Genomic DNA, 24,308 nt, shown 5'->3' with positions numbered 1-24,308 from the left:
TCTGCCACTCCTTTTGGTGAAGAGGACGTGCAATGCACTGGAAACGCCCTAGTTACAGGCCAGTGCAGCCACGTTGAACAGGGTTGCAATAGGTCACTTTCTTTGCCTATTATTCAGTTTCTTTATTCGTGAATTTAAGAAGCTGAACATCTCTTTTAAGAGGATGGGCTTTACTTCTAGCTCCTAGAGTCTTTGAAAAGATAGTACTGTCAGAGGCAAAATTCATTATTTTTCCACTCTTTCTGTTAAATATATACTAAACACATATTATTGGTCCAGTTCTATTCTAGGTCCTGGGGATTCAAAATGAAAGGAGAAGGTCTTTGCCCTCAAGTCGCTCAGAGTCTTCCTAGGGAGACAAACAATGTCCACTATAATTCTGTCGGTTTTGTCATCACCTAGAGATGAAAGACTTCTGCCTGGATTTTTACTAACATTTTATAATAGGAAGTGGGAGAGGGGCAGGAAATAATTTCCTGATGATGTTTGGCTCAGAGAGGAAGGACAATGTGTTTCAGTGTCCCCTGCCTAAAAAACGAAAAGTGTATTTATTTTCATTGGGAAGAAGAAACCAGAAAACTGTGGAGGTTAGACAAATAGGGAGAGTTTATTTTTCTTCTACAGGTCATAAGGCCAGTTAATGATCAGCGAGACCCAAGTGAGTGTTTGGTATCCAAAACTTCAAGAGGCAGGCTTCTGTGATCTCTTTTGGCATTAGGGTTCGGCTTCACTCCAGCTCTGAGACCTCCAGTTCAGCAATGTCCCCAGGCCTAGGGGAGAGAAGCTTCTGGTCGTGGGGACTCCTTTTGTGGCTCAGCATTGGAAGTGCAGGTAATTCAGGGACTCGGTCCTTGGGTGGAATTTCTTTCAGTCAGTAGTTCTACTTCCTAAACCATCTATTTATGCCGTACTAACATTTGGAGGGTCCCCTAAAAGATTTCTCTTGAGATGAACTTAGAAGAGGGAGGGAAAAACCTTATAATCATAAAGGGATTGGTGGCGACCAGGACACTTTCTCAAGTCCCCTAGTTCTTGTACCCGTTTCCCTAAAAGCTGCATTAATCCTCTTCACCCAGCACAAGACTATAAGAAAATAACATTGAATTAATTTCAAAATATCGTTTGCATTCACCTTATAAATATCCACTGTACCAAGATATATTTTATTTTAAATTAAAAATTTCCAGACTAACCAAGATTTTGTCACTGAGAATGGTGAATGTCCTTGCTAATCCACTACCCAAAATTTCTGATAGATGTGGAAAATATTGCCTGCAAAGAAATTATAACTATTTATTAGTATATGAGCATGGTTGGTTCCCCACTTCTTTGCAATACTTCTCAGTATCAAATATTTTTCATATTGTCAACCTGATAGAAAAAATAATATTACGTTGTTGTCTTAATTCTTATTTCTTATTATGATTTGTGCTTCTGGTGTCTTGTTTAAGCAATCATACTATAAAGGCAATTTTTCATATTGTCTTCTTAGCCCTAATGGCTAGCCCAATCAGGCTAAGATCACCAGGGAAAAATCCTTTAATCATGGTGCATTTTTAAATATAATACTGAATTTTATTTTGCCAAAATTTATTTTTGTTTTTGTATATGTTTACATATTATTTTGATTCTATGTCCATAGAAAATTTACCTGTTGTTTTCTTTTCTTGTATTACCCTTGTCTAGTTAATACTAAGATTATTAAAACCTCACGAAGTAAGTGTCTATTTTATAAACAGTTTATATAAGATAAAGACTGTATTTTAAGCAGTGCAGTTCTCAGATAAAACTATCTAGCTCTAGTGTACTTTAGAGTTAGAAAAGACTCTTGATTACCAACTTAATGCTTTGATGCTAGTTTTATTTGGGCTTACTCTTTCTTCTCAAGTAAGTTTCACTAAATTGGATTTCTCTAGAAAATTATCCATTTGTTCTAAGTTTTCCAATGCATTTGGGAATTTTCAAAAGTATCTTTTTTCTTTGATATTCTGGTGATATACTATAACCCACCTAGTGGAGATTTATTTATTTTTCTCACTCATTACCCTGAATACAAATTTTGATTGGAGAAATCATATCTTTTTTTAGTTGCGGAAAATTCTTAACAATTATCTTTTCAAAATAGTGCTTGTTCTCCTATTTGCTTCCTTTAGAGAGCAGCTATGAGATAAAAATTGAACCTCTCCATCTATTGTCTGTACTTTTTGGCTATACTTTCATATTAAAAGTTTCTTTGACTTCTGTCCTAAACATTACAGTGTTGATTCCTTTTTTATTTCAATGGTTATCTTTTTCATTTCTAATTTTCACCTAGGTTTTTCCTTTAAATCTTATTATATATTTGTGTTTTAATTTCATAATTTCATATGCACTGTATTTTTATCCTTGTGGGTTCTCAGCATATTTATTTAAAAGTCTATGTCAAAGGCTTTTAAAAACTTATTTCACTTGGAATAAATTTATGATCCACTTATTGGCTTTATTGACTAACTTTGTAAACATTCAATTTCTGTGTAAATTTAGGCATTCTGTTTACAGGCTTTCTATTTTTAAGTAAACTCGTTATTGAAGTACACATATATACAGACAAGTACACAGATTATTAATACACAGATTAATGAATTTTCCCAGTGAATTCTCTCACCTGTGTAACCATCATCCAAATCAAGAAATAAGACATTACCAGGTTCTTAAAACCCATTCCACATATCCCCTCTTAATCACTACCACCCCAAAGATAACTATTATCTTCATTTCTAATAGATCTAATAATAGATTAGGTTTATTTCAGTGTTCAATGAGAACTTTGTTTATGGCCTCCTCTACCTCTTTCCCCCACCGCCTCACCTCCTTCCCATCTTTAGACTTTCTCCTCCAGTCAAGGGGGTTTGTCTCAGCTCTTCTTAGCGAGGCCTTGTCTTTCCATCTGCCTCCCTAAATAAAGCTATAGGCCCAGGTAAGAAGTCAATAGCTACTTTTTGGTTGTATTGCTTTTGTTTTTAGCTTCCTTTATGGAGTTGGGGAGCCCCTCTCACCACTGGCTACCACAGGTGGCCTGNGACTTGAATCCTCACAGCCACTGCCTTCTCCCAGAACAGGAACCCAGAACCATCTTGCAATTCTGTTCTTGTTCTTGTCCGCAGAGATATAATCTTTATATTTGAGATTGTCTGTGTCTTTCTTCTCTTTTGATATTCATCTGTGATTAGTCTTTGGTTGGAGAGGTGGTTGAGGAGAGGGGATATCAGAGCATGATTCACTGTGCCACCTTCCATACTCTCGAACGATTGAAAGTTTTACTATATATCTGCAAATATTGGCAATTTTCTCTCCTCCTTTTCAAACTTTGTAACTTTGATTCCATTTTATTCTCTTGTTTCCCTGGCTTGGATTAGAACTTTCAGTACAATATTTCATAGAAGCACTGATAGCAGACATTCTCATTTGTTCCCAGTTTTAATTCTAATGTTTCACCTATAAATATGGTCATTGGATAGGCTCTTGGTTAATTCTTTTTATTAGGTTAAGAAGTGTTGAATATTAAATTTTTATTAAGTTAAGAAGTGTTGGGTATTAAATTAGTGCTTTTTCTTCTCCATCTATTGAGATTAGCATATGGGTTTTTCTCTTTAATTTTTCATATGTGAAGTACGTTAATATATCTTCTAATGTTAAGCATCTTTTCACATCTTGGATTAAACCCTGCTTGGCCATGATGTATTTTTTGTGCATATTATCTTTGATGGGCTTAGATTTGCTGATAATTTATCCAGGGTCTTTATGTCTGTGTTTAATAGTGAAATTGGCCTTTCATTTTCCTTTCTCCTTCTGTCCTTGTCCAATTCGGATATCTTGGTTATTTTTATAGAATGAATTTAGATTTTCCCCATTTTTGTTCTCTGGAACGGTGATAGGAATTGAAGTAGAATTGAAGTAGAATTTTTCTGTAAAACCTTCTGGCCTGGTAGAGGTTTTTTTTGACAAATAAATAAAAAACTACTGTTTCAATTCCCTCATGCTACCAGTTTACACTTGACTTTCTATTTTTTCTTTTGACTAAGTTTCAGTAAGCTATATTTTCTAGGAAATTATCTGTTTTCTAGGAAAATATCTGTAATTTTAATTTTGGGTGGGTATAAACATGCTCTTTAACATTTTTAAAAAGTCTACTGTATATCCCCTTTTTATTCTCTATATTATTTACTTGTGACTTCCCTCTTTTTGTCTTACTCTGTCTTATCAAAAGTACATCTAGTTTATCATTCTTTTCAAAGAAGTAGCTTTTCATGTTTATTATATGTGTCATTCCCTATTCTGGGAGGTAGAGTGAACAAAGTGGATAAAAATTCCTGCCTTCTTTGAAACTATATCCTAATGTAGGGAAATCAGTAAGCAATGAATTTAATAATAAACTAGTAAATTCCATAGGAGGTTAGAAGGTGATGATTGCTAGAGTAGATCAGGATGAGGAAAATTGAGAGAACGGGGGTGAGGAGCACAGGCAGGTGGCAATTTAAACAAGGTAGTTACACTTGACAAGCAAAGCCTTGAAAGAGAAGAGGGTGTTAGCTATGTGGATGTCTCTGAAAAAGACACTCCAGGCAGAAGGGATGGTTGGTGCAAAGACCCTCAGGTGGTCTAGGCCTGTGTAGAGTGAGGAAGAGCTGGGAAGACACGTGGCCAGAATGGAGGAAGCAATAGTTAGACAGGCAATAGTCAGACAGGCAAAGTTCTACCAGAGCTCATTGTTTAGACCATTTGGGGCTTTAGTCTGATGTTAGGACTTCAGATTTCATTCTGAGGGAAAGGCCCTCTTTTGCATAGAAGTGTGACATTATTTGACTTATATTTTGGCTTGCAGTTGACCATTTACTCCAAGTGTCTGCACATGTGTCTTTTCTCTGTGTCTGTGTCCAACAATACTGGATTAGGACTCACCCTATTGGCTTCATTTTAGCATAAATACCTCTATTTATCTCATGTAAAGACTCTATCTCCAAATACAGTCACATTCTAAGGTCCTGGGGTTAGGACTTCAACAAATGGATTTATGGTTGAGGGAACTCAGTTTATCTCATGACAATATCCACTTCACCATGGCCTTTAATCTCTCTAGGTGAGTAATATATCTTTTTTCTGACTATGTGTCTTTAGATATGAAAACTATTCACAGATTTGGGTTACAGAAGTGATGTCTTTAATAAGCCATTCTAAATATTATACTAGCTGATTTATTATAAATGCTGGTAAGCACCTGTTTGTCTCTTGGTATCAAGAACAGTTGTCTTCCTCCTAAGAACAGATGACCTCACCCTTAATATGTCTTGTTTTTCTTTTTGTTTTTTCCTTCAGGAGATGCACCACCTATCCCACAGACAAAGTGCACTGACTTTCAGAATGCTAATCTTCTCCAAGGCACCAGTCTCAAAGTCCAGTTTCTCCTCTTCACCCCTTTGGATCCTAGCTGTGGTCGGCTAGTGCAGGAAAGTAGTGACATCCAAAACTCTGGGTTTAATGCCTCTCTGGGAACCAAACTAATCATCCATGGATTCAGGTGGGAGTAATCAACCAATAGAATCATCTCCATTAAGAACTAGAGAGTGACCATTAGGCCACAGGAAGTTAGTGGGGAGCAAGAGCAGAGAAATGGACTAACTGAAAGTCACATGTTTTATCTCTCACCTCCTGCTGTCTTTGAAGGTCTCTCATATCAATATGAACACGCATTATGTTGTTTATTCCTTTTGGTCATGTATATTTCTCCTCTGCTCAGTCTTATCTACATGCTCTTAAACAGTAAATATGTATGACCCTAGATGTGTGGCCCCAGCACACAAAGCCTTGGTTTCCACATCTGAATAAAAGGGAAGTTGTAGAAATGGTCTCCGTTGATCCTTTCCTTCCTGAAGCATGGGTTATATGATTCATCTCAGCCAGTGAGGTCATAGGGATGTGTGTAATCAGAGTAACAGCATGGTGTTTTTATCCAGGGTTTTATTTCCTCTTCTTCATTTCTTCTCTGGTTTCATGACTTAAGAAACTTCCACTCATGGGTGCTACTTGCATCATCTCCTGAGGCTAACCTTTCTCAGGTTTGATTTCTTTGATGCCCTATCGTCCAAATTTTATAATATGTAGTGACTGAGTCTCAATTCAACCACCATCCTTCCTTCCAGCATCTTCTCTCCAGAGCCCACTGACAAGGCCTAAAACAGAAGAAGGTTGGTGGGAGAAAAAGGGAGAAAATGCAGTGAAAATAGTAGTGGTATAGAGCAACTAGAGATGGGGGCGTCCAATGAAGAGGTGGATGCAAAGGCACTGCACAAAGGATCACCATTTCATGGCCTCTGGGTTCTCTCTGCTTCCCAAATCTCTGAACCCTGAGAACCTGACCCTATACCTCCTTTGGTATATTCTTCCTCACTCTTGTGCCAAAGTCTCTTCTCCAGCAAATCTTCTATTCAACCACTATCAAAGGCTGTGTGTGTTTCCCCAACCCAGAGATAGCTAACAAAGCGGGAGAGCTCAGTGGCTGTCACTCTGCCTGCTCCTAGATCCTCTGAAATCCACTTTATATGTCACACACCCAGTTGTGCTCCTCTGCCTACATGAGCATGCGCTTACTGTGGGCCACTGAGAAAGCTTCAGATTCCAAACTCTTGGGAAATTTTTATGAGATGTTTTCTATCATTTACCTTTTCCTAGAAAAGCACTATTATGCTCTAAGTTCCAGAAGAATAGAAACTGTATCTTATTTTTCTTTATTTCTCACAAAGCACCTAGAATACTTCCTGACTCATTGAATTAATGAAAGGATGACCAAAAGAACAAGTACATAAAAAACATTCTGCAAGGGAAGTGGATATGTTTTTTAAAATATATTTTTAATGTTTATGTATTTTTGAAAGAAGGAGAGAGACAGAGTGAGAGCAGGGGAGAGGCAGGCAGAGAGGGAAACACAGAATCTGAAGCAGGCTCCAGGCTCTGAGCTGTCAGCACAGAGCCTGATGAGGGGCTTGAACCCGTGAACTGTGAGTTCATGGCCTGAGCTGAAGTTGGACACTTAACCAACTGAGCCACCCAGGCATCCCAAGGGAAGTGCATGTATTATAGAATGAGAATTAAGATGGCAAATCTTAACTCTAAGGTACAAAGCTATCTCTTTTTTTCCTATACATAACACAAGCAGTGTCAGTACATATGGTTTGTGAGGTATCCATTGTCCAAAGGTACCTAAATGAGGGGTGGTGGGGCTGGAGCCCAACTTGAGTTCTGAGCCCAGGCATGAGGCTGCATCTACCTAGAGCAAAAGGCACCCTTTTATAATTTATACAAAGGCTCCATATATGCAGGCAGAAGCCCTGGTGACTTTAGATTATGTTCTCCCTAGGCTCAAAGTAGTATAGGATTTATTGCCCATAGATCTTCCTGACTGATGTTGATCTTTTGTCCCCCCTGGGTTTATTCTGTTAATAGAGAATGTCATTGCAATGGATATTGGCTTGGCAGATAATTTTCCCATCCTTTCTTGGCCCCTTGTCTAGGGCTTTAGGTACAAAGCCTTCCTGGATTGATAAATTCATCAGTGCCGTTCTTCAGGCAGCAAATGCTAATGTGATTGCTGTGGACTGGGTTTATGGCTCAACGGGTATCTACTTCTCAGCTGTGCAGAATGTGGTTAAGCTGGGCCTAGAGATCTCCCGTTTCCTCAAGAAACTACTGGTAGGTACACAAAAGCTTTGGGAGGAGTTTTGGCTGCTTATGGGGGAGAAAAGAAACAGAAAGAATCAACATATGAGGAGGAGCTTTAGGGCAGAAGCAGAGCTACCTACTGGCTTGTGAGTCTTTGATTCTAATCTCAACTTTATCACTTACAGTGCTGACTCTGGGCAAGTAGTTGGCCCTCTCTGAGCCTCTCGTCCCTCCTCTGTAAAACGTGCCACTGCGTGTTAGATAGGGAGTAACGGCCATGGCCATTACTCACACACATTGGGCACCAAAGAGAAAGTGAGGCAATCATCAAGGTGAGGTTTCTAGGAAGAGGGTGCATGGTGAATGGAATGGAAATTCTGCCTTTTTTCCCCAAATCATGTGTGGTGGGTACGTCATGCTTGGGGTCCTCAGATTCTGAAGCTTCAGGGAAAAGTGTAACACTGTGAGGCTTCGGCTGCCATGGTCCAAATGCAACTCACTTGTAAATGCCCCATTCTAGGTGCTGGGTGTGTCAAAGTCCTCAATCCACATCATTGGTGTTAGCCTGGGAGCCCACGTTGGGGGCGTGGTGGGATATTTCTACGAAGGCCAGTTAGGACGGATCACAGGTAACATTATTCTCTGCCCATCATCCCAAGTTTGGAGATAAGGAGAGAATGCTCTGGAAATCCCTCTATTGAGGCAAGCAGAAGGATCTTTGTTCTTAGGACTGACTCATTTATTTCCACTAAAATTTATTTACTGTGGCCCTTTACATAAAACAGTATTGTGTTGTCATTGTGTAATCTCTAATGTCAGTATAAAAAGCCATGTATTTCTTTCTGAGCCTCAGTTACTACTTCTACAAAATTAGTTGTAATAGCTCATACATTCTTGGCCCACTGTGGAAATCACCATTAGACAATTATGCTAAATATTTGCAAAACACTGGGGACTTTATGCTTTAGAAGCTGCCCTCAAACATTGAGGGACTAAAGTTGTGTGGTAAATACCTCTGCTTTCTGGCTCTTCTGTGGGACAATTCTGAGTCATGTTCTACGGAGCCTCTCAGAAGGGTCCCAGTGGAATGAGACCAAGTTGACCAAAGTGATAATACATTGAATACTTTTTTTTCCATGCTCTGATTTTTTTTTTCCCATTCCTTCACTATGCTTTCTGTGATCTATTCCCAAAAAGCTACTTGTGCTTTAAATCTTTGTCTCAGGATCTGCCCTGGGGAGGAAGACGAAAAGAGACCCAAACTAACACCTGGGGATAGTAATTTTTACTTTACTGTGTTATTATGAAGACTAGCACAAGGCCTTGCACATAGTAACTGCTTAAAACATTATAGCTATTGTTATGAGTACATGAGGATTAATATTACTCACATTAGCCCTTACCAATTGGGCTCATTTCAGAGCGAGAGAAGCTGGGTCATTGAGAGTTAAAGACAACAGCATGTGTTTTCCTGGATACAGTGGTCCTGAGCTGGTCTCTTGCCTTTGGATCCTTGCTGGGGGACTCTAGGATCTGACCAGGAAGGGCTTCCCAGAGAGGTGTGTGGTGGGTCCATGAAGGTTCCTGCAGCTAAGATGAAAGGAGCCCCTGACATCAGTCTGTCCTAATAGGCCTGGACCCCGCTGGACCAGAGTACACCAGAGCCAGCCTGGAGGAGCGCCTGGACCCTGGAGATGCCCTCTTTGTGGAGGCCATCCATACAGACACTGACAGTGAGTAGAGGTGACCCTCCTGGGATGGTGGGGGATGAGCATGGCAAGGGCTAGGAAGCTGGCATCTACCTGTGTAGCTCTGGGCAGATTCCCTCTCTTATGAGCTTCTGTTGCAGTGAGGAGTTTACCAGCATCATCTTGATCTCTGATTAACACTAACCCTTGTGACAGAGCTGTGTGGGGGAGGACATTGCTGCCTGGCTGCCATAGGGGAAAGTCATACTGCTTTTTTTCAGGGTGAATGTGCCTGGCCCCATGGGATTGGGACATTCCACTTCTGGGGCAGATACTGAGACCTGTTGGGACTTCCTGCTCCCCTGGGAGGAGCCAGCCTTTCCTCCTCCCCAGGGAAGAGAAATAACCCCTCCAATAGTGACAGACAAGGAAAGACCCCCAACTCCGAATCCATTGTGGCCAAATTGAGCTAGCTGGAAAAGAGGATGGGCATTCCTCCTCATTTCTACTTGATATAAAATGCCCAGGAGGGTCACCTGGGTGGCTCAGTTGGTTAAGCGTCCGACTTCGGCTCGGGTCATGATCTCACAGTTCGTGGGTTTGAGCTCCGCGTCGGGCTCTGTGCTGACTGCCAGCTCAGAGCCTGGATCCTATTTCGTATTCTGTGTCTCCCTCTCTCTCTGTCCCTCCCCTGCTCACGCTCTCTCTCTCTCTCTCTCTCTCTCAGAAATAAATAAAACATTTTTTAAAAAATGCCCAGGAGTTAGCCAGGCCTTGTGCTCAGCACGGTGGGTATGAAAGCAATAAATGCCTATCCCTCACCAAAAGAGTCTGCAGTTTAAGAGCAAGGTGTCCATGTCTCATTCTCTTTGTTCAGAAGCCTTCTTTTTAGCAGATTGATTCATAATTCTGGAAGAGACCCATGCAGTCATATAATTCAATCCTCTTTCCCAACTTTGTCATCTCACAATTAAGAAAGCAAACCACAGGCTTCTGCCTTGCTGTTGGGTTAATCATGTTAATTATCTAGGTCAACTCCTTCTGTTTCTAAATTTGCTAAATAGGTGACTTGTTAGGTCCCCAATTACCAGAGGGAGGCCTCTCAGTCTCTTTCAAAGTTGGAGCCTCTTCCTAATGTGACCAGAAAAAAAAATTATTCCATTTGTTTAACCGATTTTCATTGAGCTATGTAGTTACACTGAGAATGCAACACACAAGGCGTTGAAGAAGGTCCCTGCCCACATGGAAACACAGACTAATTGAGAGGGAATTCATTCATTACTTCCTTTAATAAACATTAGGTACTCACACGTAACAGCTACGATGCTGGTATTAGGTATATAACAGAAAAAAGGCCAAGTCCCTGCTGTAAGTTGTAGAGCTTACAGGCAAGTAAACAGACATTATTACACACTATGAGTATGATGATGGAGGAAGTTGGGCAGAGGGTGACTGGGGCGGGGGGTGTTACTTCAGGAAGGATTATTGAGAAAAGTCTGTCCAAGGAAGTGATAATTAAGGTGAGACTTTGTGGATGAGAATGAGCCAGCTGTGGGAAAAGCTGGGAGAACATTCAAGGTGGAGAGTACAGCCAAAACGAAAGCCTGGACGTGGGTGGGGGACAGGAAAGAAAATCACGTGATCATAGAGCAGGGAGTGAGGCTAGAGAAGAGGGAGGAGGACCAGGCTGACCATGGTGAAGAGTTTACATTTTATTCTACAGGCAGTGAGAAGAGGAAGGCGATTAGGATTTCCTGTAAAGATTACTGTGGCTGATGTCCACAGTATAGGCTTCAGGGGACACTAAGGGGAGCCTGGAGGCTCATTAGAAGGTGTTTGCAGTAGAGGCCAAGAGATGGTGGTGGCTTATGCAGAGGTGGGGCAGTAGAGACAGAAAGAAGTAGAAAGATTCAAGGGGCACCTGGGTGGCTCAGTTGGCTAAACATCCAACTTCAGCTCAAGTCGTGATTTCACAGTTTGAGTTCAAGCTCCACACTGGGCTCACTGCTGTCAGCTCAGAGTCTGCATTGGATCTTCTGTCCCCCCTCCCCACCCCTCACTCTCACTCTCAAAAATAAATAAACATTTTTAAAAAACCCTTTAAAAAACAGAAAAAAGAAAGATTTAAAATGTATTTTGGAAGGTAGAGTTGATCAGACAAGTGATGAGCTAAGTGTAGGGAATAAGAAAAAGAGAGGAAGCAAGCATAACTTCCAGGTCATTGCTTAACCCCTGGATAGATGCCAATAAACTAATAACACACAACCAATCACTTACAGTAGCAATAGATGTGAGAAGGGGAAAGATGTTATGAAGAGGAAAATTGGGGTCTTTGGCAGCTGGCTCTGGCCCTATCTGAGGAGTCAGATATGGTCACAATGATGAGATGAGGGCTACAGTCTTTCACATTAGCCAGGTCTTATTTCTGCTCAGTCATAAAAGCACAAAAATATGAGGGAGACTGTGGAAATGTGGCCCCACACACATATGTGAACTCTTGCTCAAAACAAAATAAATAGTGTTTGACAAGGAAATGTACCAAGCTTGTTACATTTAGTGATTTATAAAAACTTATGTTAAGAGTTAATTTTCTCCAATTTATTAGACAAATATGAATATCTTCTCATGGCTTTATTCTTCTTTGCTTCCTTCCAGTGTAGAAAAACACCTTTAGAAAACTGAAGGCAGGTTCTTCAGTGTCACAGCACTTAGGAGTGAGGTGGGCACCCAAGGAGCACACAGAGTGGGTGGGCTCCCAAAGGCAGAGCTCGGGCTCTGCTGCTAGTAGACCCTACAGTGGGGCCTGGAAAATAAGCCCTTGCAATCAGAAGTAATGGGATTCTGCCTCCTTCCAGATGCAGGTATTCGGATTCCTGTTGGACATGTGGACTACTTCGTCAATGGAGGCCAAGACCAACCTGGCTGTCCCACTTTCATTCATGCAGGTTAGAAAACCAGAGAGAGTTGGGGTTCTGCCCCAGAGGCTGGAATTCACCAGCAGTCTTCATGTTGAGTCAGCCAGTGTGGACCACAGGGGGATCTTCCTTCTCTTATCCTTTGTTATTCCCCATAATGTCTTTCTCAGCACTTGTTGAATGGATGTCTTTGGAGCCCAGGAATTCTGGGGGAGGAGTGCCTGAAATTAGAAGTGTACACCATACTTCTCCTGTCCTCCCCACTTTTTAAGCCCTGCAGTGATACATCATCACTCAAGCTAATAAACCCTATTCTTCCTGGGCCGTGCTTTATGGCGGGGTCCAAACTGGCTGCATCCTCTCTGCAGAGCCTAGTTGTGGCAGAAGGAGAACGACACACCCAAAGCTGGCTAGCTGGAAGGATCAATTTACTGATTACTTACTAAATTTGACAGCTCCCCAAAATTGTTTTTAAGATAATCTTCTTGAGTACATTCAATAAATATACATTTCTTGGGCACCCAGGTGGCTCAGTTGGTTAAGCGTTTGGCTCTTGTTTTTGATTTGAGTCATGATCTCACAGTTCATGAGTTCAGGCTCTGTGTTGGGCTCTGCTCTGGCAGTGCAGAGCCTGCTTGGAATTCTCTCTCTCTCTCTCTCTCTCTCTCTCTCTGTCCTTCCCCGCCCTCTCTCTCTCTCAAAATAAACTTAATAAAAAATATACAACTTCTTTTCTAAATACACAATTGATGCTTGAACAACATGAATTTAAACTGTACATGTCCACTTATACATAGATTTTTTTATAAATACAGTATAGTACTGTAAATATATTTTCTCTTCCTTATGATTTTTCTCAACATTTTCTTTTCTCTAGCTTACTTTACTGTGAGAATATAGTATAATACTTATACAAAATATGTGCTAATCAACTTTCCATGTTATTAGTAAGGCTTCTTCTGGTCAACAGTAGGCTATTAATAATTAAGTTCAAGGGTCAACTATATTCTTCTGGAATGTTCTTTTTTAATTCATTCTTCTTAGCATTATTTTAAATAATATTAAATTTGTCAAAAGATAAAAGGATCAAGGTTGTTTCATCTTACCTTCTTCTTATGAACATAGCCAACCTATTAGCATTTCTTATGGGAATTTTATCCCGATTTCTGATTACTATGGTTTTAGTCTTTTCTTGTTTTACCAAATTTTTGACATTTTAAAGATCCTATTTACAATTTTATTGAATAACCACTAATCTAATTTACCAAATTCATTGATTATTCAAAAACATGTTTCTTTTCACAATCTGTAGATTTACCAGCATTTTTTTTTTACCAGATGGAATAGTTTGGTTTTAATGGCTTTTGAGTATTTCTGTGATATTTCACTTGGCCACTTTTCATTTTTCTTCATAAAACATAATTTGAAAAGGGTTTAGTTTGTATTCCCCAGCTCCCTGTTGTAGTTGGAAGGAGCCTGCCCATAGAGAGTGTGCCAGCCATGCGAAAAAGAAAGTTGACACACAGCTCAGACATGGTTACTGGTCCCAGTGTGGGGTGTCCCAAGGTGAAGGGGGAATATGAAGACTTCAGAACCCTAGAGCTGACTCCATTGGTTGTCTCATCACTGGGTTGAGTATCAGGAGGTTGTAAAAAATTTGGTTGTGTGGGTGATGATGAAGAAGGTAAAATGTGTAGACAGATATTCATTCTGAGAAGTGGGTAAAGATCACCAACTATCTGTAAGCTCCCATTTTCTGAAAGAAAGTTTGCATGATCATGGAAGAATGGATCTCAAATTAAGCAGTAGTTTTGATAGATTAAGCTTAGGTATCTCTGGAAAAGGAAAAGGAAGAACACAGTAGCCATGTCCATTAACATTTAAAATTGTGGCTCAGGAGACATCCCATGTATTTGTAGCCTGCTGGAATATAAAATTCAATAGAGTTATAGTAAGTAGCATGGAGGGATTTTCATTTGTCTTAAACTAAAATCTTGGTTGTGTTTTTACCTTGTTCAGGCTACAGTTACCTGATCTGTGATCACATGAGGGCTGTGTACCTCTACATCAGTGCCCTGGAGAATTCCTGTCCATTGATGGCCTTTCCCTGTGCCAACTACAAGGCCTTTCTTGCTGGACAATGTCTGGATTGTTTTAACCCCTTTCTGCTTTCCTGTCCAAGAATTGGTAAATGCCACCCCTTTGGCTTCCTTTGACAATTTGGGGAAATTTCAAGCCTTGCTAGTTATCACCTCTTTAAGTCCTGCTCCTGTGGTAAGTTTATCCAACAGGAGTAAGGAAATTCACCAATGAGATGTTCGGCCTGTTCCCACCTGGAAGATGGGATTTGGCCTTCCACACCCCACCCTTCTCCCTCTATACTGCTACCTGATACTATACTTGCTCTGCACATACCCTTCACACATAGCCCCTTGTCTGCAAGTCCAGGCGAAGGACACTTTGTAAACATTGGTAGAGTTCAGAGCTGCTACCCCCATTCCCAGACCAGATGCTTGCCATAGGTCTTTCTAGCTAGGCCAGCCATTCTCCAATTCCTGATAGATTGTAAATCAAGGCTGTGAGGAATCCCCATGAGTGGCATATATGGCCCACTTTAGAGGTGTGAAGTTATATTGGCCATGTGCCAGCTGCAGGGCTGCCTGATTGCTGGTTGGCTTGGGCACATTGCTGAATGACCCAGGCTAGTCTGGGGAGAAGGCCTAAGGAAAGGCTGAAGGGATCTGGCCTCAACTCACCCTGTGCAGGTCATTGCTGAGAACATCCTAGGGTTCTCCAAGATGAAGGGTTTCAGGAAGAACTCTGGGGAGTATAAATCGTTCCTTCCCCACCCTCATTCTCCCACTTCCCCCTCCTAGCTGCTACTCAGAACTGCAGCCTGACAAAATATTAAAATAGATGTAGCTTCCCACAATAAAGCTAATCAATATTACTTCCTACTCATTGCACATATGCCACAGTTTCCCCCAAATGTGATGGACTAGCCACCTCACACTATCTCCCCAGCCTCAGCTCTCACTACACTTGCCGTAGCACCAAACACCCCAGGGATGTTCATGTTTCATGTTTCCTCACCCTGTGTGCCCTTGTCCAGACTGTACTCTCTGCTTGGTATGCCCTTCCCTAACTTGTCAACCACTGTTCTTCAGGTCAAACACTTCCCTGTGCTCTGTCTGTGCAGGATATAAATGCCATTAAAACAATGCTCTAATAGATTATTTTGCAAACTGGAGATACAATTTCAAATTACTGATACATACCTCCTGAGAATAGGCCAGATGATCTGAAAAATGTGCTTCCTGTGTATTTGTGTGTTTTTCTTTGGCTGGACTGAGTTGCATGTATCCTGGGACTCACCATAGGGCATGACATATAATGAGCATGCAGTGTAGTTGTTTGTAGAATGAATGGGTGTGTGAATTAATCAATATGTGGTTGGGTGCCATGGGACACTGAAAAGGCCTCCTCAGGTATTTGCAGTGTTTGTCTTTGCCTCCCTACTTCCAGGCCTGATGGAACAAAGTGGTGTCAAGATACAGCCGCTTCCCAAGGAAGTGAAAGTGTACCTCCGGACCACTTCCATGGCTCCATACTGTGGTGAGTGGGAGGTTGGGGGTGGGGTGGGGGGNGGGTGGGGGGGGGGGGTGTAGCTCAGGTATGCTAGTGTGCTGTTCTGCAGAGTCCAGGGCTCTGGCTTGGGCTGTGTCTAGCGTGACACAGTAGTCCAAGTGGGAGGTGGAGGACAGGGGCAAAGATGTCATAGGAGGGGTGAGAGGCAGCAGCTACTGGTCTCAGATCCAGGAATTTCAGAGCTAGTCCAACCCATTGCTCTACTGAAGAGGAGGACTTAAGGGCATCTTGCTGTCTATATACTTATCCTAGTTCTTCCCCACCTCACTCCAGTGTGAGTTTCTGTAGTGGTATTTGGGAGTACCCTCTGGCTTCCTCCTTCCTGCATGCTTCCCCCCCTTCCCATCTTATGTGTTTCCTACCCTGGCAGCCCTCTTAGGTCAAGGTCTCTAAGGGATGTCGAACCTTGCTCTATACTCTACTTCCCCTATACATACATACTCCAACTCTTCACTGTTGCTTCTAACCACTTCATGCGTGTTTCATGCTTCATCGAAGCTAAAATGCCAATACAAGATGTTAATTTGTGTGAGAAAAATGTGTCTTAGATTCTATGAAATATTACAGGTTGAAGCATCATCTTTCCCTATGCTATTTGCATCTTAAGTTGAGTGACTATACTTCCTTCTTTAACGCTTGTTATCCTGGGATCTTGTCTGGCTTATTGTGTGTACAGGACAAAAGTATGCTGGTTAGGATGATAAATTGTACATCCAAACTAATTCTAACTGATATTTTGATCAGCTTGTGTCTGGTTAGTGAAGGGATCTTTATGACCATTCCTTCCTTGGACCAGAACTCCTGTTGTCATGTGATGGGGAGCCCAAAGTTCAGATTGTGGTCATACAGACTTGGATTTGAATCTCAGCTTCTCCACCTACCAGATGTGTGATCAGAAGCAAGTTACTAACCTTGCTGAACCTCTCCTTCCTTATGTAGAAAATGGGAACGATAACAGTATCTACTTTAAAGAATCAATTGTGGGGGTAAAATAAAAACAATATACAGGAAGTTGCTAGCACAGTGACTGGAACTTGATAAGTAATAATTCCCTTCCCTTTATCATTCAGAGAACTGGGGGAGACTAGATGCAGGTGTTTATCATGCTAGAGAGAATTCATGGCTACTTCTTAGGAACAAGTGGTTTACAAGAGTCACCTGTGGGCTTCTCACATATACCTGCTCATTTGACCCCACTCTAGTTAGTTGTGAGAATGGGGAGGTTCTGAGAATCTAAGCCTTGTGCCCAAGGCCACACAGTAGCGAGGAAAAGGCAGAATTCAACTCCAGGTCTTCTGACTCCAAAATCTATATTTTTTCCATGTCACCACCTGCCTCCACACTGCCTCCACACTTCTTTGCCTCTACTTCTGAGAATCGGCTCTTTAGAGCAATATTTCTTGGTTCCTCATCTGTCCTCACTGCCCCCTCCAGAAGTCAACCTGGGGGAGGATGCTTTGTCCAGCGGTGGAGGCAGCGATGCCGGGACCAGATGTCCAGTTTTACTTCCAGTTCTGGGACAGCTTCACAGCAACCTGAACTGGCTCCTTCCTGTCTGCACAGCCAGGAACATACATGGCAGGGAGCCTGGGGCACACTTGAGGTTAGAAGAATTTTAAGGTCCCTGCTGAGGCAGACTCACATAGCTCTGATTTTTCTGACTGTTTCGTATTTGTTGTGAGACTGCCCCTCCATGCCCCAGAAGCATGGCCCTGTCTGTTCAAAACCTCATAGAGCTACAGAAAGAAATAAGCCAGCGTTGAGTACCTGCTTGCCTCCATGTGCCATGCCTTGCAATTCCGAGCCTTTTGTTCTGAGCATTGAAGCTGGGACCCTCCTCTACCTGGATGGATGGGCCCTCCACTTGGTAGTTCAAGTAGTACCAATGGCCTGCAGATCCCAGCTCTCATCCACTCCCAGACCCCATGCACTGGGTGCCCATTGCCCAGCTCTCTTGGCCTGCCTGGGCCTCAGCAGTATTCAACAGGACAGTGGTCACCCCAGCCCCCTGCCAGACATGTACCAGCAGGGCAGAGAATCTTTTCCAAATATTTTTTCTAACAAGATTACTTTTCCCTTGCAGAACAGTGTTTCACACAAAGTGCTTTCTCCCCATTACCTCATTTAATCCTTGACATGTTCTGTGAGGTGATGTCGAGGGTTATTGTTTATAGATGAAGGAACCAAGACACAGAGAGGTTCGGTGACTTAGAGAAAGGAAACAGCAAGTAAGCAGCAGGGCCGGGCCTTGGATCCCAGTCTCCTGACCAACCATCCAGGGCTCTGTGTACTGCTTCCCATGTCTGACTCCTGCTCTGGAGATCAGATTCCACTACCAGTTCCCACCCATCCAGTGTCAGTAGACCTGGCCCTCCTGGGGCTTCCAGATAATATAAAGAGAGAAGCCAAACTTTAGGAAACTTCCTTAATGGGTGAGGATTGCTAGCAAAGAAGTGATATAATATGTAAAACTCAGCCCAGAGAATTCAATTCCTAAAGCTTATGTAATTGAGCTTTTTTTTTCCAGATTTCAGTTATCCACTCCAATTTAGCCCTTGCCCATCACCCTAACAGTCTGCGTCCTCTAGCAAACAACTGAGAAAGAGACAAAAGGGGCATGGCATTGGATGTGTTCCTCTGTTCAGGGGAAGCATACGGTGCTCTCTTTTCTTCCACATGGGCTCTTGGCACCTTAGCACCTGTCAGTGAGTCTTGTTACCAAGTCCATGAGCTCAGATGGATCATAGAACTCCTCCAGCTTCATGCTGAGTTTACCTAAATCCACTTGATGTCCCCTCAATATTCGCCTGTAAAACATGACAAATGAAAAAGTACAAGTAGGGCAGAGGTGAAGGATTGCCCGTTCAGCTATGTCCCGATCACCAAAGAAGTCTGTGAAAATGCCCCAAGACCAAAGATACTGCAAAATGCCACCAGATGGGCCTCCCCCTGAATAAGGAAAGGGTAGGAGGTTAGAGAAGCTGTAATTCTTCTTAACTTCTTTTGCCAGAGAGACAGCAGGGGCATCACTGTGAGGTAGGCTCCTCATCTAGTTTATGTCAATGGCACAAGTTTGAGAGCCCCAGGATCGATGCTGCCTGGGAGAATGGAGATGCCATACAGGCATCTGGCTGCCGCAGAGAGGGAAATAGTCATCTCCTACACACAAGTGGGCCCCTGACACTGTGCATATGGGAGGGCGGCGGATATTGTTACATTTTATGAGTTCATTATTTAAGAGAGATCCTTTTCAGTTCTTTCAAAATCACACCACTGAGATAGTGTTATCAAGCAGGGAGGAGTGGGATGTTCTAGCATTACAAGTAATAATCAAAACTAACATGTATTGAATGCTTCCTAGGCACAGTCACTGTCTAAAGACTTTTTTGTATCAACTCGTTTAACTCTCATTCAGACCCATTTTTATTATCCCTAATTTATGAAGAAGCTAAGGATCTTGGATGACAGGTAACCTGCTGCTAGTCACATGGCTGCTAAGAAGTAGATCTCAGAGCCCTACATGGCTGCTCTCTGGGGCTTTTTGCATGTTGCATCCACGGACCTCTGGCCCAGGCATCTGCTCTGCTTTGGTTTCCCAGTGCATCACAGCCTCGTGGAGTTTTACTTGCAGGAGCCAAGAAACAAGGATACCTGCATCTCCATCACCTTCCTTAGTGGCAATGTTACTTCTTCAGTTGAGATCACCATGTACGTAAGTGTCTTGCGTTACACACACATACACAGACACACACACACAGACACACACACACACACGTCTCCCATGAGAGGCCCTGTGCAATCACTGATGGGTGGCCCCAGCCCACAGGGCTGGGTGTGGGGGTGAGGGCAGCACCTACTACAGATTCACCCACAGACACATGCTGGGCAACTGTCCCAGGTTCAGGATCAGTATTGGGTCCAAGGATAGTGTATTCAGACAATAGCAGGTAAGGCAGGCAGACAGCAGTCATGGGATGTCTCAAAAAGTGGTGAGAACATAGTAACTGGGTCCCTGATAGGAAACAGTAGTCAGGAGTCCAGGGAGGCTGTATCAGGGATGTCGGCCAATAGGTGGACCTCAGCCACTGCCATGGGAGGGCTGGCTGGAGACTGGGAGGCACCTACTATTGAAGAGTGGGGGCATTGCTAGGTGAAGTAGTAGAACTGAATCAAAGTCGGACGGTCAGTTAGCAAATGAGTACAAGGTGAGGCCAGCAGGGCTTGATGCCAGGTGGTGCCAATCTCTGAGCATTTCCTCCCTTATAGGGTTGCACCTGGGCCTAGCAGCTGGCAGGAGCACACTTGAGGTGAGAAGACAGAGAACTTCACCTATAGGAAGACTCGAGCCTAGCAGGGGACAGGAACTCAGCAGCGGTGGTGCATGTTTCTTTAAAAAGCAATTGGTTAGAGGTGCCTGGGTGGGTCAGTTGGTTAAGATTCCTGGTCTTGATTTTGTTTCAGGTCATGATCTCACTGGTTCGTGGGACTGAGTCTTGCATCCGGCTCTGTGCTGACAAAGCGGAGCCTGCTTGAGATTCTCTCCCTCCCTCTCTCTCTCTGTCCCTCCCCTGCTCATGCTCATATGCATACTCTCTCTCAAAATAAATAAATAAACATTAAAAAAAAAAAAGCAATTGGTTAGCTACTCACAAGCCAGCAGGGGCCAGTCTAATCAGAGAGGTCACTGTCTCAATCAGGGTCCAGCCCAGAAACCAGAGTCCAAGCTGGGAGTCCAGCAGAAGGACTTCAACCCAGGGACTAATACAAATGTGTCGGGAGAGCTGAAAACCCAAAAGGAGCATGAGGCACTGCAGAGATCAGCAACAGGGGCCACTTCACCTGTGGGGCTGGAGGCACTAAGCCCGGCGGTGTTCCTAGAATGCCAGCAGGATCCACAGAAGGGGCTGTTTGGTGGGAGCTGGAAGCAGGCAGGAACTATAGCCCCTCTGGAATCACAGCCCAAGGCAGTCTCCCCACTGTGCGTGCCTCCTTCGAGTTAGACCTCGCTGGAACCTGTTGGCAGGGGAGCCTGAGAAGTGTGGTTGGAGGGGAGCACATGAAGCACAAACACGGAAACGACCAGTGCGTATGCACAGAAATGTACAATTGTCCACAGTGGCAGATGCCATGAGGACAAATAAGACAGAGCTTGACCGGAGCTCCTGGGTGGCTCAGTCGGTTAAGTGTCCGACTTCGGCTCAGGTCATGATCTCATGGTTTATGGGTTCTAGCCCCGCGTCGGGCTCTGTGCTGACAGCTCAGAGCCTGGAGCCTGCTTCAGACTGTGTCTCCCTCTCTCTCTGACCCTCCCCTACTCATGCTCTTGCGCTTTCTCTCTCTCTCTCTCTCTCTCAAAAATAAATAAAACATTTAAAAAAAGAAGAAGAAGACAGAGCCTGACCAAGTGTGAGAAGGTGATGTTTGGGGACAGTTTGGATTAACGTTTGAGTAGTGATTTGCAGGAGTTACCCAGGCTAGGAGTTAGTGAGAATGTGGCCCAGAGAGCCAAGAGCAGGGGGTGAGGCATTGGGGAAGGAGGCTGGGGGAACAGGGGTGGCAGCTGAGGGCCAGACTCTGCCAGGCATTGAAGGACAGGTTGGGAATTTTATTTTTATCCTGAGAGCAGTTTGGGGAGCCACCAGGAATTTTAAGCAGCAGAGTGACCAGATTGGAGTTTGGAAATATTTCTCAGGCTGCAGTGTTAGAGGTTAATTGCACTACCAGGGAAGACAAGTTTCCACTGAGAGGAGCTCATTTCTGGATTCCCAAACACCCTACCACCAGCCAGGGCTCCAGCTCACATGGGCCAAAGAGAGAAGTCCCGCAGGCAGTCAGGACCCCAACACAGATTTTCAGATGCCCATGTGAGTCTTGCAGATTATAGCTGAATAATTTTCACTAGATCAGTTCAAGGTCACATTACTTCCACAAGATGTTTTCATTGCCTCTCGGGTGCAAGGGTAGATGAACCGACATTGGCAGGAGTCATGACAATGACACACATATGGCCACTCATTAGAATCACCTGGAGAGAATGAAACACCACTGGCCCCCCAAGCCCTGCCCCAGGCCAATTGCAGCAGAATCTCTGGGCATAGCCTCAACCACTACACTACACTTTTAAAAGCTCCCTGAGTGATTGCATGGACATCCACAGGTTCTTCCTTCTCCTAAAAACGATTCGCATTATACTCTTTCGAAGACTATCAGAACATGGTTATCTTCAGTTCCTTGTTTGTTTTTTTCTCTCTTGCAGAATAGAAATTGAAAAAGTGGTGTGTGTGTGTGTGTGTGTGTGTGTATGTGTGTGTGTGTGGTCTTTCTCTACTTTCTATAGCTTTGTGAAATCCCAAGATTTCCTTCTAATTAGAAAATTTACCCAAACCAGGCCTTTCGGTAACTTACTCATAGCGTCCTTCATACCCTGCTAGTTTGCAAGCTCCTCCATCCATGCAGCTTCTTAAAGGGAAAAACCTTATTTTTTCCTCTGAAGTATTTCAAAACACTTCTAAAATTTAAAAAAAAAAAAAAAAAAGGAACAGCTTTTAAAGTTGTACAGAATCTTCCTAGAAAAAAACTAGGGGCATGTGGGTGGCTCAGTCGGTTAAGTCTCTGGCTCTTGATTTCAGCTCAGGTCATGCTTTCATGGTTCATGAGTTCGAGATCCGCATTAGGCTCTGCAAGGACAGCGTGGAGCCAGCTTGGAATTCTTTATCTCCCTCTCTCTGCCCCTCCTCAGCTCATGCTCACTCTCTCTCTCTCATTCTCTCTAAATATATAAATAAACATTAAAAAATATTTTTAAAAATCAACAACTATTTTCTGAGCCATGTTCCAAGCTGTGAGAATATGTGCAAAGGGGCTGGTTAGTGTGATACAAAGGATTGCAGTCCCCACCTTCAAGGAGCTCTTTTGTGCATGACAGCTAAACAATGTTACCAGCAGAGCCCCATAGGAGCCAAGGGGAAGCAAAGGCCAAAAGTGCTTCAATAACTTAATTTCCCTTTCCCTTGCAGACCTAGACAGAAACTCCAGGGGAAAGGAATCATAGCTCACACCAATGCCCAGTGCCAGATAAACCAAGTGAAATTCAAGTTGCATTCTTCCCATCTAGTTTGGAAAAAAGACCGGACTACGATTGCCGGGAAGTTCTGCACTGCTCCTTTGCCGGTCAATGACAAGTAAGCCCAGGATCCACCCCTGCCCCAGACATACCCACAAGGACCAATCCTGACCTTAGATGTGACATTTGTTGAGGTACAGTCTCATCACAGAGATTAGCTTCTTCAATGCAGAGATGACAAAGGCCTAGAGTTTTCTTGAATTTCCTCTGAGTCCATCTTGGGTTGGAGGTGTTTGAAAGCCATAGAGGGTAGACTTCAATTTTCCATTCCCACTTCAATATAAGAAACTTCATTTTATCTGATATACAGCTGAATAATTTTATATATACATATAAAATCTGTTTTATGTATGTCTTATTTGGTTTCTACATATGATTTATTGAAACAAAGATTTCTCATTGAATAGTTCCTCCTCCTTAGTCTCCACTGGTCACATTCACAGGTGTGAATCCACCTGTGCCTCTAGCATGACTTTATATTAGTCTTACCACCCCTGGGCACTTGGAGGATAGGGGTAGTACACTCCTATAATAGACAGTTGTAGACTACTTTTATCTGACATCATGGAAACATAAGAACACACAACTCCTAGCCCTCTTTCCTGAGCAATCAGAAACCTGCCCTGAGCCCATATCTTCTTGTTGCTTTTCTTTTGCAGCAAACAGACTGTCTGCTTACCAGAGCCAGTGAATTTACGAGCAAGTATGACTGTTTCTCGTGAGCTAAAACTAACGTGTGTATAGTAGAAGCCTGGGCAAGATGCATCTCTCTGGACTTCAGAGGTTGGGGAGCTATGTTCAACTTATTATATGCCATTACTACTAGAGGGAAGGCAAAATTCATGGTTATTTCCCCCATAATGAGCCACCTTTGAACGGAGAGATAACTCATCTAACAGAGCTTTGTCTCTTACCAATTTGAATAGCCTTACAAAAATACCACTTCAGCTTTTCTGTTCCTATTTAACTGCATATTAACTGCAATTACCCTATATCCTTGACCATCTGTGTCTAGGATTCAATGGAAACATTCACAGGAAACACGTTTTTAAAAAAAATAAATAAAACACTATTGAATATCTGAATGATTTCGTTGTTTTATTGGAATTGAATTCTGTGATGTATAGAAATGTCATTGTCTATAGAATGGAGAAAACAATAGGTGCTGAATTCTCTGTATTAAAATAGCAATTGAAGAGAAGTGCTTGGAGCAGGAGAGGGGAAGGAGGGCTGGGAGAAAGA

At 42.8% G+C, this 24,308-nt stretch overlaps 1 protein-coding gene across 2 annotated transcripts; it reads left to right on the top strand.

The window, feature by feature from the left end:
- Positions 1–535: 535 nt before the first annotated feature.
- Positions 536–24,128, top strand: PLA1A (phospholipase A1 member A). 2 transcript variants are annotated; one of them, XM_077776696.1, is made up of 11 exons: positions 536–831; positions 5,353–5,554; positions 7,545–7,722; positions 8,213–8,321; positions 9,324–9,425; positions 12,236–12,325; positions 14,315–14,482; positions 15,821–15,910; positions 19,543–19,651; positions 22,960–23,124; positions 23,726–24,128. In XM_077776696.1, exons 1-11 carry the CDS (start codon positions 759–761, stop codon positions 23,808–23,810), a joined length of 1,371 nt encoding a protein of 456 aa, XP_077632822.1. In that variant the 5' UTR covers positions 536–758; the 3' UTR covers positions 23,811–24,128. The 2 variants fall into 2 exon arrangements, with proteins under 2 accessions (XP_077632822.1, XP_077632823.1); XM_077776697.1 differs by lacking the exon at positions 23,726–24,128 and having other exon boundaries at positions 19,543–19,655; positions 22,960–23,050.
- Positions 24,129–24,308: the final 180 nt, after the last annotated feature.

This window comes from Crocuta crocuta, unplaced genomic scaffold (assembly GCF_008692635.1).
Source record: "Crocuta crocuta isolate KB4526 unplaced genomic scaffold, BGI_CrCroc_1.0 scaffold87, whole genome shotgun sequence".
NCBI classification, from domain to species: Eukaryota; Metazoa; Chordata; class Mammalia; order Carnivora; family Hyaenidae; genus Crocuta; species Crocuta crocuta.
The sequence above is the reverse complement of the archived record's forward strand: the minus strand, read 5'-3'. Positions and strand labels throughout refer to the sequence as shown.